Below are 17,428 nucleotides of genomic sequence, written 5' to 3' on the forward strand. Positions count from 1 at the left end.
GAGGAGGTCCCTGGTGTCTCTTCCTCTTCTTATGAGGAATTATTTCTATCTGATTAGGGCCTCACCCACATGACCTCATTTAACTTTACCTCCTTAAAGGTTCTGTCTCCAAATTTAGTCGTAATGGGAGTGGGGTGGGTTTAAGGCTTCAACATAAGAATTTGGGGGTGTGGGTATGGGCACAATACAGTTTGTAACAGAACAGGTATAGATTACCTCTTTTAAAATTATGTGAAGTTAAAAATAACCACCAGCGTTTTTTCCCTGTAACTTGGTCATGATGCACGGCACAGCTCTCTATCCTTGACTCCTTTATTCTATTTTTTTTCTAACCAACTAAGTTAGAACCAATAAGGGGCAGAGAAAAATTTCATTCACGATGGGAGGTTATTTTGGAGAAATAATTCACTTATAAATGGTGTTTATTTTTTTTTTCTCAAAATTATAAACAAAGATTTTATCCTCTGACTTCAGGAACCAGAAAACAAAATGCTCTTGTTTTTATTTCCTTTCTCTACTGCAGGTTATGGATCGCCCTGGAAATTATGTAGAACCGACAATTGTGACAGGCCTTGACCACAACGCGTCCATTGTACACACAGAGACTTTTGCCCCAATTCTTTATGTCTTTAAATTCAAGGTAAAAAACTGGATTCCTTCTCTCTTTTCTCTAGTTCAACATTGAAACAAGTGAGAAGACTAGGAGAAAATAAAGGTATATTAAATTTCAGTCGGCCTTTAGGGAGGTTTTAGAAAGTCACTCCGATTAGTAAAGATTTGAAGGTTAAGGACAAACTATGATGAGACGAACACTTTCAACAATAGAGCATAAGCTAGCTGCCAGGGGAATTAAGACAAGTAGAGGGCCAACATTGAAATTTATGGAGAACATTGCCCTCATCACCTGTATCAGCTGTGTTGATAGACTATGAAGTCAGCTTCTGCACCAAAGGGACGAGGTAGTTTGATAGTCTGAGTGCTAAGTATCAGTGGACAAAATGAGAAGATACAAGGGCAATTTGTAGACATACAATTACAACTTGTATCAGAGGACAGGCTGTGGAGGTTTTAACAGATAAAGGTAACTAGAGGGTCTCCTTCCCAGCCCGTGACAGGCCCTACCATGCCAGCAGATGTCTAGAGATTGAATCAAGGCTTGGCTGTGCCATGATTAACAGTTGAAGGATGATGAGATTTATACTTTGTTGCAATTATATGATTGCACTAATTAAAATCTTGCTTTAAGTTGTCTATTATTGTTTCACATAATGTGACTACAGAGTGTAATTTCATGTTTTGTCTTGTGTCTATGTGTTTGACTGTGAGTTCCTGAGCAAATCATTTAGCCTCTCTTGCCTAATCTGTACATTAGGGATAATACAGAGCCTGTGTCATTGGGTGAGGATTAAATGTATAAATGCATGCTCAGTGCCTAGGTCAGTGTGTTGCACATAGTAAGAGCTCAGTAAATAACAGCTCTTATACGTAGTGGCTTGAATGGAAGAATGTACTCATGTTTTTCTCAAAGTTCAGGTAAGGGGAAAATCCCACAAAGCACTGTACAAGATAAACAGAATTAGGAAGATGTTGACTCCTTAGTTTCCTTTTGTGCACTAAAATTATACTGGTAAATTTCACGAAATGAGTGAAATTTACCAGAAATGAGTTTACTATTAGTCAGTTTGGACCAGAACAGTGTGTATCATCTAACAGCTTCCAATGCCTGTCCTTTTAGAATGAAGACGAGGTCTTTGCATGGAATAATGAAGTAAAACAGGGACTTTCAAGTAGCATCTTTACCAAGGATTTGGGCAGAATCTTTCGCTGGCTTGGGTATAACTTTGTCTATTTTGAAAACTTACGTAAGTCTGATTTATGTGGTGAATGGACTATAAAAAAAGAAAATGAAACCATCATAGGTGAAAATATTTTTTTAAATAAATTTATTTATTTATATTTTTAAATTTTGGCTGCGTTGGGTCTTCGTTGCTGCACGTGGGCTTTCTCTGGTTGCAGTGCGCGGGGGCTACCCTTCATAGCGGTTGTGGTGCATGGGCTTTTCATTGCGGTGGCTTCTCTTGTTGCGGAGCATGGGCTCTAGGCGCACGTGGGCTCAGTAGTTGTGGCTCGTGGACTCTAGAGCGTAGCCTCAGTAGTTGTGGTGCACGGGCTTAGTTGCTCCGTGGCATGTGGGATCTTCCTGGACCAAGGATCGAACCCATGTCCCCTGCATTGGCAGGCGGATTCTTAACCACTGCGCCACCAGGGAAGTCCCCTATTTTATTTATTTATTTATTGTTTAGCATTGAGAGTCTTAGAGGTTTTGTTTGGATTATTTATTCATTTCTGTATATTTGTTTTGTGTGTGTGTGTGTGTTTTTCCTTTTTATTTATTTATTTATTTTTAACGTTCACATATTTTGCTTTCACTTTGCCTCCCTTTTTACACACAGCCCCAAAGGATCAGACTGTGGCATTGTAAACGTCAACATTCCAACGAGTGGGGCTGAGATTGGAGGTGCATTTGGTACGTAGAGAATCCTTTCTCCTTTTTCATGTTGGCCAGTTTATTAGCCTGCCGGGGCTGCCATAACAAAATACCAGACTGGGTGGCTCAAACAATAGAAATGTGTTTTCTCACATTCTTGGAGGCTGGAAGTCCAAAATCAAGGTGTTGGCAGGTTTGGTTTTTCCTGAGGCCTCTCTTCTGGCTTGTAGATGGCCGTCTTCCTCCTGTGTCCTTGCATGGCCTGTTCTCTGTGCACGTACATCCCTGGTGTCTCTTTATCTTCTTATAAGGACATTAGTCTTATTGGCTTAAAACCCCACCTTTATGACTTCATTTAACCTTAATTGCCTCCTTAAGGGCCCTGTTGCCAAATACAGCTAGCCACGTTCTAAGGAATTGGAGGTTGGGGCTTCAACCTATGAAATTGGGGCAGGGGAACACAATTTAGTCCATAACAGGTGGCAAAGAAAAAGCACTACTCTTTTAGAAAAGTTTGACCAAGACACTGAAATAATAGTCTTATCTGGTCTGATATGCTCGAGAGAGCTTATGCTCTATATTCAGCGTTATTGTCCAAGGTCCTACATTTTATTCTCAGATGCAGCATCATGTTAGAACAGGGGCCCTTCAGCTGAATTATGTGAACTCCTGAAATGGCATCTGTTTTCTTGGGAGACGCTTGAAGACCCCAAAAAGATTAAGAACCTCTGCTTCAAAGCCAGAAAATTTCACATGAAAATTTCTGGGTTTTATTTGCAAAGTGGGCATAGTAAATATTATACATTATCTTTTATCTTAGATAAAATATTGAGTTGTTTCTTTTCATTAGGCCCAGCTCCTCTTTTCTCTTAATGAGCCTGGGGCTCTTGATGCTTAAACTTAGTACTAATAGTAAAAGTTTTTTTGTTTTTTTTTTTTAAAAGAGGCCTTCCCAACAATCATATATTAACTTATTAAAAATTATCCAAAATATAGTAAAAACAGATTGCATTATTTATATATATATATATACACACACAGAGAAGTAAAACAAACATACATTAATACCTGTAAAATTTAAATAATTAGAAGCATTTTTTTTGAAGCATTCTTTTATGCATTTTAAAGCAGAGGGCAATTACTATCCAGCGTACAGACATTGATAAACGTTCCTGATTTCAGCTTAGCCGTTTATCTCTGTGCTCCACTATTAAGTGAGTGTCTGCTCCTTCTGTAGGCCCTCAATCCCTGTTTGCCGCCCATGCCTTCTCTCTCCAATTGATTCTTTTATTTCAGCCTTTACAGTTCATTTCTAAAGTTTTTAAAAAGTCTCATTAATGGAAAAAGCAGTTCTGCCCCATACTTTGCTTTTCCTCCTCCTTTCCCGGAGGCAGCTACTTTGAGATTCTTACTGAAGGAAAAAGGAAATTGACCTTTGAATTTACTTCAGTTTTTCTAAGTAATGTGCTTTAACTGCTCTTTCACAACTTTAGACATTATGTACTGACCCTTTGTTATCATAGATTAACTTTCTTGAACCCTCCCTCTCTTTTCCTGTGAGCCGTTATTGCACAGGGTGAGGTCTAGAGAAAATGAGATACTAAGTGGCTCCTAAGTCTTCTCCCAGTGTAGTCACAGAAGATGTGCTTAATTCTTCCCGCATCGGATTGTGACAACATATGTGAAACATTGTCTACCAGCAAAGCATAGAGACTCAGTACCCAAGGCTTTTATTGGGGGTCGGTCACACAGGCAACCTCTGCCTAAGCACCCAAATTCCAGACTCCCTGAAGGAAAGCAGGTATTTAACATAAACCACATTGTTTGCTCAATGAGACAGTGTAGGGGACTGTTTAGCCTACAAGTTTCCAGATGCCAGCAACATTGTAAGCAGACCTGCTATGTCTTTTCTGCACAGATTGTAAGTTTTTCTCAGCCTTTGGAAGCTATAACTTGTCTTCTGGTTTCCATTACTGTGGTTGAAAAGCCCAATCCACTTTGATTTCTGGTTTTTTTTCCCCCATTTCAAAAAATTTGGGGTCTGTTATTTATGTCTGATGTTCTGAAATTCTTCAGTAATATGCCTCAATGGAGATCTTGGTAAACATTTTTGTTGGACAGTCAATGGGCCAGTAATTGGCCTTAGCATTGGGACTCACAGTTTTTAGTTCTGGGAAGTTTTTGATAGTTTTATTTTGTTTTGATAGTGTTTCTTTGACAATTTTTTCCCTTTGATTTTTCTGTATTTTAATTTCTAGAACTAGTATTTGAATGTTATCTGTTGAAGAATTATCTAATTGTGTTATTTTTTCCCCTCTTATTTTCCATCTCGTTAGTCTTTTGGGGAGATTTCCTCAAACTTTTCTTCAAAACACTTCTATTGTTTTTTTCTCCTCTGCTCTTACTAAAAACGATACTAAGTGTGCTTTGAAGGCACGCTTTTAAACAGTACCCTTTTCTTGTTTTATGGAATCATTATCCTTTTTGTAACCTTTAAAAATAATATGACATTTAAACATTTTTATTATAAAATCAGTTTATGTATAACGTAGAAAATAATATACAGATAAGCATAAATGGGAAAATAAAATTACATTTCCACTATTCAGAGGTTTCCACTCTTAACACCTTGGTCTAATGGTAAGTTTTTTTTTTAAGGTGCTTCCTGACATTTCTGTTTTTTCGGTTAATTCCTTTTACTTTATTTTCCAACCTAGTTCCCTTTTTCCCATTTTTTTTTGGTCTCTGTCTTTTATCTATTTGTTTGCAGAGGGGATACTCTGGCTACCTGTTGGTCAGGTGGCTCTGGTCTCCTGGTGTCTTCATTTCTGTGATCCTGAGTAGGAGCCCACACAGAGGCACTGCGCAAGATTCATGAGCTGCTTGTGTATTTCTCTAGGAGGAGAGAAGCACACTGGCGGTGGCAGGGAGTCTGGTAGTGATGCCTGGAAACAGTACATGAGAAGATCTACTTGGTAAGGAAAGGCTTTGGGAAAATGGTTTGGCTTTACAGCCTCTGGAATGTGCTTCCACAGTCTCCTACTGTCTGTTCTGTTCGTGCAGTTTCTCTTGATTTTATGTTTCTAACATTCCACAGCTCTCCCCTCCCAGAGCATCTATTTGGTGCTATTATTTTCCTACCCATCTTTCCAGCTTCAGCTAGTGCCCAGCGCCTGACTGTGAAACCGTCTCGGTAGTGGTTCCTGTCTAGAGACAGCACAGGAGCAGGACAATTGGGGTCAACCAGCAGGAGAACGTGGAAGAGGCTGTCCTTTCAGTTTTTTTCCTTGGGTACAGTTACCACCCCTGCAGGCTGCCAGGGCAGTAGGACATGGAAGTGGGCAGGTGGGCTGCGGGCCTGGCTAGCGAGCTGGGGGATACAGCTCTGGGAATAGTGAGCACAAGCTTTGAAAGTGGATTAGCACGTTCACCCAGCCCAAGGGTAGCTGGCAAGGGAACCTGTTGCTGGGACGTTCTGGCTAGGAGCTGCTTTTTATTTGTTTTCTGTTTTCCCTCCCTCTTGGGTAGAAATCACTTTATCCAAGAGCAGTAAAATGGTGTGTGGGGTCAGGCCCATGTCGTGTTAGGTTGTAGAAAGAGCACAGGGTGAGGAACCCAGGACACCGTCTGTCTCATTTACTGCTTCTCACTGGCTCTGGAACCTCTCGGGGAGGGGGGTTTCCTACACCTTCGCTCATTGTCTCCTCAGCAACTTCATGTCTGTTAGGAATTTTTTTTCCCCCTCCAGCTTTATTGAGGTATAATTGACAAATTAAATCGTAATATACTTAAAGTGTGCAGCATGATGATTTGACATACACATACATTGTGAAAAGATTCCCACAATCAAGTTAGCACATCCTTTACCTCACAACAGTGTGTGTGTGTGTGTGTGTGTGTGTGTGTGTGTGAGTCAGAGTGAGAGCGAGAGAGCGAGAGAGAGCGAGCGAGCTTAAGATCTACTCTTAGCAAATTTCAAGTATGTATCAGGAGTTTCTGAGTTGCTTTGGCTGTGGCTTGCTTACTCTCAGACACATGCATGCTCTTTGTCTGATTCCCATTTGTTGAAGTCAGTTATGTTCCTTTTACTTTTCTTGTGTACTTGAGATCTAGGGGACCAAGCATGTAGCTGCAGCCTTTTTGGTATCCATCAGACGGAGACACTTCCTCTCAGGAGAAAAGCCAGATGACTGACTAAGAGGGAATCTTTTATTTTCCAAATTATTATAGTTTTATTTTATTTCTATCAGAATGGGAATATCTGTATTTTTCCTCCTAATTCAGTACAAGTTATTGAGAGACATAAAGAAGATGAAGTTATAATCCCCATATTCTTGTGCCCTGAAAACCGTTACTAACACATATGCTGTGTGTCTTTCCAGAATTTTGTATTTCTCGTATTTTTCCTTTTATAAAACTGGATCTATACTAATGTTTTTTTGTATCCTAATTTTTTTCTTCATTAACTTATAACTTGAATATTTGACCTTGTTAATATATGCAGATCAGACACATTTTTTTAATGGCATAAAATTTCCTCTATTACGTGTATACTATCCATTTAATTTTGTTCATTTTTCCCCCCCCTTAGTACCATCAACTACAGTAAGGACCTGCCTTTGGCCCAAGGAATCAAGTTTCAGTAAAGTTGCTTTCAATTGACATTTCAAGTGTTTCAGGCATTGTTGCATCTCTTTCTTCTGAAGAAGACGAAGAAAATTACTATTTGCCTTGAATCAATGGATCATTTTGAATTTGACAGTGGTTAATCCCTTATGCTTCTGAAGCCTAAATCAAGAGACTTTTTTAAAAAATAAAAATTTTCATGACATAGCCTTAAGTAATAAAAGATAGATTCGATGGATTTTTATGTTACTAGTAGTTACTGATTTTTTTAAACTTTAGCATTACTTTTATAATTTAGAAAAATATAATGCATGCCATGGTAGGAATTTGAAAAGTACAGAACATAATAGGGGGAAAAATAGAAGCCTTGTCAGGAGGTGCAGGAACGTCTCCTGAGCAAGTAAAGAAATCGGTAGCAAGTATTGATTCATGTCACCCTCCTCAGCAGGTGTTGGAAAGGGTGTGATTGAAGGGAGTGTCCCTTGTTTATGGAGGAGCGTAGCACAGTATCCCTGTGGAACGACTTGCTGTTTAAGATGTCTGAGGGCATTCATCATTATCACAGCTTCTCTCGCTCAGGATGGCTTGTGTCACCACAGAAGAAATTTGGGGGGTGGATGGAGATTTTGCTCCTGCCCTACCTAGAACCTGCACCTGCGGACCACTGTGTGGAATTCTATGCAGAGCACATCTGGATTTCTTATGCAACCTCAGACCGTCTTCTTTAGCTGTTAGGCTTCCTTAGTTGCCCTTAGGTTTGTTATCAGAATAACCAAGTGTGTAGCAGCATGTGTTCGCAGTGGACTCGGCATAGTTCACTTTTTCTTTCCTGGGAGTCCACTTCCTTCTCTTCAGAAGCTGCCCGGGAGCTACTGGAGTGATTCAGCCCGGGGCCCTGTCGAGCTCACGCTGGCTCCTGCAGTTCTGTCTTCCTGGCAGCCTTCACTCCCCTGATGGGTAGCAGCCACCACCCTGTCAACTCCTGCCAGACTGGACTGGGACAGAAGACTTGCAAGAAGATGACATCTGTAGATGACCTGATGTGTCAAGATATATGGAGAGATGTAGACACCTGGCAAAGAATTTGGGGTTGAGTTATGGCAGAGAAGCAAGCAAATGAAAAAAACCAAGCAATTATAAATTTATCAGGGAAGGAAAGGTATAACATGTTCCATGGCCCAGCTGTGACTAGTGTTCACCCAGGTATGCTGTTGTCAACCTTGAATATTAAGCCAATCATGGACGATAGGCCTTCTGAGAGCATGTTGGCAGGAAAAGTTCAGGGTTTGAGGTAGGTCAGAGAGGCAGGCAGTTTATGTTCTGTAGTGGAAAATCAATAATGCCTAAAATTACAAAAGCAAGAAATAGAAACATAGGCTTATAAGAGATAGGGAGCTAAATTCTGAAAATATCATTGCTTCAGGAGAGGGCAAATGGGGGGTGGGGCATGGAGACAGGAGGGATTATCTTCCATAACAAGTCTTATAGAGCTATTTGACTCTTTAAATCAAGAGAATGTATAACTTTGATTAAAAATTCAAACCAACAAAAAAATGATGTCGGAGAATCAGGTGCTTGGAATCCTAGGCTTCCTAACCCCCTTTCCACCACCGCTCTCCCCAGCACACACAAACTGCACACTTGTGAGCTTCGCCTTATTCAACTGGGGACTCTTTAAATATCTCATGAAAGGATTGTGCTGAAAGCCAAGTTTCCTTCCATGTGTTGAAGTACAAAATAGATTAAAAGTATATGTGTATCAATACAAGGTTAATACAAGCAGTTGCCTCAGAAAATTACGCAGTTTGGTCATTTGTTTAAAAAAACCTTGCTGTGGTTTTTCTTTGTAAGTCACAATGTTAGGTATTGTAGCCCTTTCTTTAGTGTCTGTAATAATGTCTGAAGAAAATAGTAAAGCACTATTTAAAACGTTTTTAGAAACCATGTAGTAATTGGCTATTTTCATTTTGTGAAATTGAGATTAATTTCGATTGAAATATTTTTTGTATCCTGTTTTTTCCAAGCATATTATTTTTTAACAAGTATTTCGAAACACGAGCTGTGTTGGTGTTTTTTCAATTTTTACATTTACAATTTCTCTCCAATCAGGTATGTATTCTCTCCAATGAGGAGGCTCTCCATCCTCCTGTGTATTTGCTAAAGCCATGCCATGGTGGCCAATATGGAATAATCTCTAGTACACTGGTGAGAGGGGGACCGGCAACTCTAATCTTAGGTATGGAAGTCAAGTTAAACTGATTCTGAAAGCTTTCATTGAAACTAATTCACAAGTTTTCTACAAATGTTTCTAGCAACAAGGACATTTTTTGTCATGATGTTTATTAAAAAATTTTGGCCTTACATGTCCCTCTGTTTCTTACTGACTTAATGAAAGTTACTTATTAGTATTTTTAACCACAGAAGTTAAAATTTACATTTGTGTGTGTTATTGCTGGCCATGTGATTTAAGGTGCTGGGAGTCCTGTACTGCTGGTTACTGGTTACACTGAGCCCCTTGTGACTGTCTGCCCCGCCCTGCCTGCATCCGGTGTTACAGCCATACTGCCAGAGTTCCCAGCTCCCACAGTGGACCTGAGTGGCTGTGATTAGCGTTCCCACTGTATGGGATGGTAATAACGCCCATCCCAAACAACTGTAAAGATTAAAGGAAAAAATTACAAAAGTAATATAGTGCCTGGCAGTGGTAAGAGCTCAATAAGTGTTGTTATTGGGGTATTTTGCACTTTTAAATATTGTCTATTTTCCTAAGTGAAATTCAGAAGCATTTTTCAGGTTTCTGAAAAGCGAAGTTCTTTGAGATTTTTATCGGGATCACAGATTTATAAATAGGAAAGAATCAATTTACAATACTCATGTTTTTTAAAATCTAGGTATATGGTATGTACGTTGAATTCAAATACTTAAGATGCTTAGCAAAATTATTTTAAGTTTATTCCTATATGGTTTATAATTTTAGTCATTGTCAATTGGATTTCTCTCATGTGTAAATTATCGCAGAGGCCATTTATTTTCCAAGGTAGATTAGCTATGAAAATAGGAACACAGATCCAATAATTCCTCAGTGTTTGCTGTTTGCTGGTTGAAGGCTTTTTCACTGGCAATTCCAGGGTTCTAGAAATCTGGCCAGGAATCAGATACTATCAAATTGTCTTCATGGTGTTGACCTGTAGGTGGTGCTGTTGGTCAGAGCAAGCGCCTCAGTTGGGCAGGGCCGAGAGTTGTGTGGACTCTGCTCTCCAGGAAGTCATCGTGGAAAAGGTTTTGCGTTCAGCAGGCAGATGTGCTAAACTCAGTGCCCCATTCTTTTTTTTTTTTTAAACTGAGTCTCCTTTTTTTAAAAAAAAAAAATTTATTTATTTTTGGCTGTGTTGGGTCTTCGTTGCTGTGTGCGGGCTTTCTCTAGTTGTGGCGAGCTGGGACTACTCTTCCTTGTGGTGCGCAGGTTTCTCATTGCGGTAGCTTCTCTTGTTGCGGACCTCGGGCTCTAGGTGTGCGGGCTTCAGTAGTTGTGGCGTGCAGGCTCAGTAGTTGTGGCTCGAGGGCTCTAGAGCTCAGGCTCAGTAGTCGTTCACAGACCTAGCTGCTCTGCGGCATGTGGGATCTTCCCAGACCAGGGCTCGAATCCGTGTCCCCTGCATTGGCAGGCGGATTCTTAACCACTGCACCATCAGGGAAGCCCTAGTGTCCCACTCTTCTGAGCTGCTTTCCATTCCAGCACCACTGGTTACCTGCCTTCCCTTCTCCCGTCTGATTACGTGGATCATTTCTGCTGCAGTTGATTACTATGCTCAAGTAAACCATGAGCCCCGAGATATCAGAGGAAAAACGATGGCTGTAATCAGAGTAGTGTCTTTTAAATTTAAAATATTAAATAAGCTTTCTTTTCTATCCACTCCGCCCCTCCCCACAGTAAGCATGTATGTGAGGTTACTCCGTTTTTTAACAACTCCAGGGGAGATTGTGTTTTACTTAACCATGGTCCAGGCACTTTTCAACACACTTAAATATAAACCCATTTAATTCTCATAACAATTCTACAAAGTAGGTATTATGATCCTCATCTTACTAATGAGACAGGTACAGAGAGGGTAAGCAACGTTCCCCAGGTCTTACCGCTGATAAACGATGGGCACTGAAATTGGCACCCAAGCAGTCTGGCTCCAGGTTAGCGCTCTGGTGATAGGAACTGCAGTCCCTGAAACTGTGGAGCTCTTACAGTGCCCTCCTTCCCTGCCTGCCTGTTTCTCAATCGCTGATATTTCCTTTTTCCTTTTGTATTGTTCTTTATTTTTGACATAATCACGAACTTAAAAATGGAACTTTTCCCCCCTAAACTGAGAATATGTTGTTGACCTGATTCCGCAACAACTCCAAATACTTTAGTGTATATTCCCCACAAACTACATTTTCCTACATAGCCATGTGCAAGCATCAAAAGCAGGAAATTGATGTTACTAACATTCTAATTCTTAGATCCATTCACCTGCCGTTTGAGCCAGTAGAGTCCTTTATAGCAAAAGGAGCCATGCTGTCATATCTCCTTAGTTTCCTTTAGTCTCTCCTAAAGTTTTATGGCCTTGATACTTTGGAAGTTACAGACCACTGACTTGGTAGGATGACCCTCAACTTGGTGTTTCCTCATGATTAGGTTCAGGTTGCGCACCTTTAGCGGTACGATTGCAGAAATGGTGCCGTATTCCCCTGAGTCCCATCAGGTGGTGCATGATTCCGTTTTGTCTATTATTCATGTTACCATTGCTATCTTGACTAGAGTGGTGTCCACCAGCTTTTTTCATTGTAAAGTGTTTCTCCTTTGTAAGTTAATATGTCTTGTAAGGAGGCACTTTGAAACTATATGTTCAGTTCTCCCTCAAACTTTCCATTTATCCACTTATTTGTCTCTGTTTTCCTATTTTATCCAGTAAGTCGTAATCCATTTATTTCATTCCTTATTTGGATGCTCAGAATGCACTTCGATGTCCCTGATTTGGCCAGCAGGACTCCCTTCAAGCTGGCTTCTGTGTTCTTTGGATGTGTCCCCATTCTTTGGGCGCTTCTTTGCTATTTGAAACAAGATGTCTCAGGTGGTTCTTGTACTTTTCCTTCTCCAGCCCTGGAATCAGCCATTTCTCCCAGGAGCCCTGATTCCATTTAGTCAAGAACCGTATTTAGGAGCCAAGATCTGGTGTACGTATGCCTATTGACGTGAAGATGTCACTGCTCCCAGGTCCTCACAGAGGACAGAGCTGGGAAATACATGTACAGTTGACTTTTTTTTTTAAATAAATTTATTTTTTATTTTATTTATTTTTGGCTGTGTTGGGTCTTTGTTGCTGCCTGTGGGCTTTCTCTAGTTGCGGCGACTGGGGGCTACTCTTTGTTGTGCGCGGGCTTCTCGTTGCGGTGGCTTCTCTTGTTGTGGAGCACGGGCTCTAGGCACTCGGGCTTCAGTGGTTGTGGCGCATGGGCTCAGTAGTTGTGGCTTGCGGGCTCTAGAACGCAGGCTCAGTAGTTGTGGCACATGGGCTTAGTTGCTCCACGGCATGTGGGATCTTCCTGGACCAGGGCTCTAACCCGTGTTCCCTGCATTGGCAGGCAGATTCTTAACCCCTTTGCTACCAGGGAAGCCCCCCTACAGTTGAATCTTGAACAACAGAGGTTTGAACTGCACTGGGCCACTTACACTGGGATTGTTTTCAATGTCATTACGACAGTACTGCAAAATCCATGGTTGGTTGAACTTGCAGAATTGGAACCTCGTTTACAGAGGGCCAACTATAAGTTTATGCGTGGATTTTCCACTCTGCAGAAGGTCAGCACCCCTAATGCCCGTGTTGTTCAAGGGTCAACTGTACACACAAGTATGTCTATATTTACTTCTGAATCTGTCTGCTTATACTGAGAGCCAGGAGTTCACATCAAAACTTCCACATCCAGCCCAACATTACAGGGTTCATTTTGGTTTTATCCCTTTCAATATTTGCAGCTCTTATCTCTGATAGTAAGAAACTGCCTCTCATTACCCTTGATGTACTTTCTCATTGGAATAACCTGTTTCCCCCCCTTCTGAGGACGCCTCCCTCACCTCCTGGTTCTGAGGGTGCTGGTCTCATCTCCTGCATGGATGTCCTCCTCACCCACCTAATGGCTTTAGGCCTGAACTGTTCTGGAAGAAATGAGGTAGAGAAAGAGGAACTGGCCTTTCCTTAAATGTAGATTTTTTTAGTCAGAATTAAAATGTTACTTGACTCTCCCCCACCTTGCTTGTTTGTCCGGGAGCTGAGCTGCCCAGGGGTTCAGCCGGATAAATGGGTGGCACGGGTCTGGGAGGTGGAACACCTGAGTTCTAGGCACAGCTCTGCTTCTAAGGGGCTGGATGCTCTTAGAGGAGTAATCTGACCTCTCCGTGCCCTAGCTCTCTTGTCTGCAAAATGAATAGTCTGGACCAAATCTGAAGTACAAAAATTGGTGTCCATGGGCCACAATCGGTTAAGTGGTTGAGTCATCCTTGGGAGTTAGCTTTCAGAAAAAATCAAATTGAAATTTCTTCAGATGGCGGCTGTGCACGCCAGTTAGCTACAGGTGGGCCACAGCTTGGATGATCTTTTCCAGTTTCACACATCTCCTTCCAGCCCCAGGATTCTATGGCTTTATTCTTTAGGCTCTGATGAATCAGGCTTGCCCAACTCTAACCCTTCTTGGCTAATGACAGTGTTTCTACCACGAAGAGCGAAACAGCCTATAGACTTCCAATAAGGGCCCTGCTATTATTTAGGATATGATTTTATCTCCTCTAACAGACTACAGAGAATGAAGGCTCAACAAGGTAGTTTGTCTCTCCTATTTAACAGTCCAGGTGTAAGTAGTCCAGGGTGGACTGGTGACCCCATGGTGTCTGGGCCTTAAGCTTCTTCTGGTTGCTGTTCTGCTTGGTGAAGATGGCTCACTGCTACCACCTACATAATTAGGGGAGGGCCCTCTTCCACTTACAGGTGTGACCCAGAAGTTGCATACCTCATTTCCACTCACATCACATTGGCAGAACTTAGTCACATAGCACATACTATATAGCCAAATGGGAGGTTGAGAAGCAAACCTTTGTTTTGGGGAGCCGTGTACTCAGACAAAACTGGGGTGTTCTATTATGTTGAGAGAGGGAGAGAGGACAGAATGGATACTGGGGGAAAATTAGCAGCTTCCACCACAGTATTTGTTAAAAATATTCTCCTCCTCCCACTGTCTGGAATATCCTCTGTCACATGTCCTTTTACTTCCTTATGCTATCTGATGATCAGCCAGTTAAAAATTCATTTAGATTCTGCTATCATTTCCCAGGGCTATCCGTTATTCATCCCTTTGGTAAAAAAAATAGAAGTAATCAGCTTCCAGAAGCAACCAGTCAGGGAAATTTCAAAATTAGGACAGAGTGGGAGGTGGAAGAGATACGTTTGGACAAATGAGACAGTTGGAGGAAGGGTTGGCAAAGATTGGCAATCCTGTAGGGAGCCAAGAGGCCAAATGGAAAGAGTGGGACCTAGAAAAGTCAGTGCTGGTAAAAGAGAAGTGGGAAATGGGAGAGGGGCTGGGTGGGAACCAGATGTGAGCTTCCTCTGCATTACCTCTTTGCTCCATTTTTCTACTCTGACTCAGTGGATTCTTAATCTACCACATTGGGGCTGTCAGAAGAGCTGGATTCGATTCCCAACTCTGGACCGTGTAACACTGGGAAAACCACATCTCTTCTAAGGCCCCCATCTTCCTCTGTAAAATGGGCATACTCTTCCTACCATACTTCTTTTCCCAGAACTATTGTAAAATACAAATGCAATATCGGATACAAGAACTTTCTGGGTAAAGTGTAATAGACACCTGGTATTATTGGTTGAAATGATGGAGCTCCCTGTGTTCTGTGTGGAGCTCTTCTAGGCCTGGGCCAGCCCCAGGGCTCTGATTTAATTAAGAGAGGCTTAGTGGTCTGGACCGATGGGGGCCTGATGGGGGCAGCCCTGATTCAGAGGTCATTCCTTTGGCAAATAGGGTCTGGGGGAGATGACATAGTCTGGGGGATTAGCCCCTATTTGGCAGGTCCAGGACCTGGGCTATTAGAGTAGACACCTATCTGGAAAGGAGGAGGGGGAGATGGGCATGTCCCAGGTGTATGGTCAGAGAGAAGCATGTTAGGCTGGGCTCCTGTAGCTGTGGTGTGATCTCCAGTGCTTTCTCTGATGAGCTCAGAGTCTCTTTAAGGAAGTCTTAGCCCAGGACTTTTGAGAGAAACCCAAGAACCATGACTGGAACTGGTTTGATCTTGGATTGCAGTGAGCCAAATACCATACCACTGAATTTCTCTCCTTTTGACCTGATTTGAGCTGGTGAACTCATATTCAAATTGTTCCGCTTTCAGCTGCGAAAATCTTCTGAGTGGAAAGAGGAGACATTTTCTCCAGTTTAGGGATCATTTAAGTATGCAATTAACATGAGGGCATTCAGCTGTGAGCCAGGAAATGCGCTTCACTCCTGATCTCAAACAGAGGCTGTGAGCCTCATGTTCTGTGAGAGGCTTTGCCCGTGTCCTTTTTTGGGGAGGAGATGACACATTGCCTTATCTTTTCTGGGGATAACATGAGGGGCCAGTGTCTTAGGGATACATCTTGTCTTATTTCAAATTGCAACTTGGAGAATCAGATGTTAGTTTTATACTACTTCCCTCAGAATTAACAGCTTTCATTAAAAAAATATAACAAACTGTGTTAAGAATAACCAAGACAATTCATTGAAGGTTTTTCTTTCTTGCCTTGAAGTAATGATCTGCCCCAACTTAAAAAAAAATCATGCATAATCATTGCAATATTTCGTGGTGTTTTAAATCCAGACTCTGTCTACGCAAAACAGAGTGATCAAATGATTTTAACCTCTTGAAATGGAAAAGAACCTCTAAGGAAAAAGTACCAGGCTTTCTACAGCTTCTGGGCCGTAGACCCTGTGGGAACGACCCAGTGAATTTTTATTCCCGCAGTTTGCGCTGAGCAAGGAGTCAAAGAGAAGACGTCTTCTCACCTCTGCCTACCTCTGCCGTCGGCCTTAGTTGCCAAGTAAGTGGCAACTCATTCCAGTATCTCCTGTGAATACCGGTAAGCTGAGCCCGCATTCCCCATTTGTATTGTTTGACCTCTACACGTTTACCAAGGACTTTCTCGTGACCACACTGCCTACCTTCCTCCTTGAGGGATTTCGTTTTATTCTTTCTCACAAAAGCTCAGAGCCACGCTGGCTGCGGCTGCTATGGCCTTCCCGGCAGCACTCTCCGCCTGGCCTCCCAGGGCTTCCCCACCACAGAGGGTCCCCACCCCCATCAAGATGTCACAGCCTATGTGCTGCTCAGGCTGAGTGACTGGAGTCACGACAGCCCCTCAGTCCTGGGTCTTTATAAAGAACCTAGTCAGTGTGTTGTCCTCTTTCTCCCCCAGCAGCATTCATCTCTGTAAAGTACATCCTCTGAAGAAGGGAAAAGCCCAATTGTTCCCTCTAAGCTGCCTAAATGACTTGAAGGGCTTGGATTTTTAGTAGCTTCCAGAAACAAAAAGGGCTTTTTAACTGGACAGACCATTTCCTCCAGCGAAATCTCACTGGCTGGCCTTTGTTTACTATTAAGCAACATAGGGCCGCCGCTCTGTGGCTCATAGTCAAAGAATCACTACAGGAAATTCGCTTCCGGGTTATTATTGGACTTATAAGGTCTACTTCTGGTTTGTTATTTCTTTTCCTTCTGTGTTCCTTAACAACCATAAGGAAGGTTACAGAAAACTTTATATGATCATCCTCATCCCAATGTGAAATTGACTGCTCCCTCTTTTTGCACCCCCATGGTTATGATGTACCTGTAATTTTTATTTATTTGTTTGTTTATTCTTTTGGCTGCATTGGGTCTTCGTTGCTGCACGTGGTCTTTCTCTGGTTGTGGCGAGTGGGGGCTACTCTTCATTGTGGAGCATGGTCTCTAGGCATACGGGCTTCAGTAGCTGTGGCACGTGGGCTCAGTGGTTGTGGCTCGAGGGCTTAGTTGCTCCGCGGCATGTGGGATCTTCCCGGACCAGGGCTCGAACTCGTGTCCCCTGCAGTGGCGGGCGGATTCTCAACCACTGTGCCACCAGGGAAGTAGGGAAGTCCCTACATTCCATTTTAACCAAGGGCAATACATTGTGGAGAAGTGACAAGATGAAGGAAAAGGGTTTGGGCTTCTAGGCGTAAATTGTGGGATGCTAAGTATACGAGGGAAACATGGAAGACAAGGGT

General features: G+C 42.1%; 1 protein-coding gene across 1 annotated transcript in view; it reads left to right on the top strand.

Moving 5' to 3' along the window:
• ALDH7A1 (aldehyde dehydrogenase 7 family member A1) overlaps positions 1 to 9,172 on the top strand; it is a 37,809-nt gene extending 28,637 nt beyond the window's left edge. Inside the window, exons 14-18 of the mRNA XM_060008931.1 lie at positions 524 to 640; positions 1,736 to 1,833; positions 2,454 to 2,527; positions 5,388 to 5,463; positions 7,080 to 9,172. Coding sequence (XP_059864914.1) covers positions 524 to 640; positions 1,736 to 1,833; positions 2,454 to 2,527; positions 5,388 to 5,463; positions 7,080 to 7,134 — 420 coding nt within the window. The 3' untranslated portion in view covers positions 7,135 to 9,172. The remainder of the gene's footprint in view (positions 1 to 523; positions 641 to 1,735; positions 1,834 to 2,453; positions 2,528 to 5,387; positions 5,464 to 7,079) is intronic.
• Positions 9,173 to 17,428: the final 8,256 nt, after the last annotated feature.

Source organism: Delphinus delphis, chromosome 3 (assembly GCF_949987515.2).
Source record: "Delphinus delphis chromosome 3, mDelDel1.2, whole genome shotgun sequence".
NCBI lineage: Eukaryota > Metazoa > Chordata > Mammalia > Artiodactyla > Delphinidae > Delphinus > Delphinus delphis.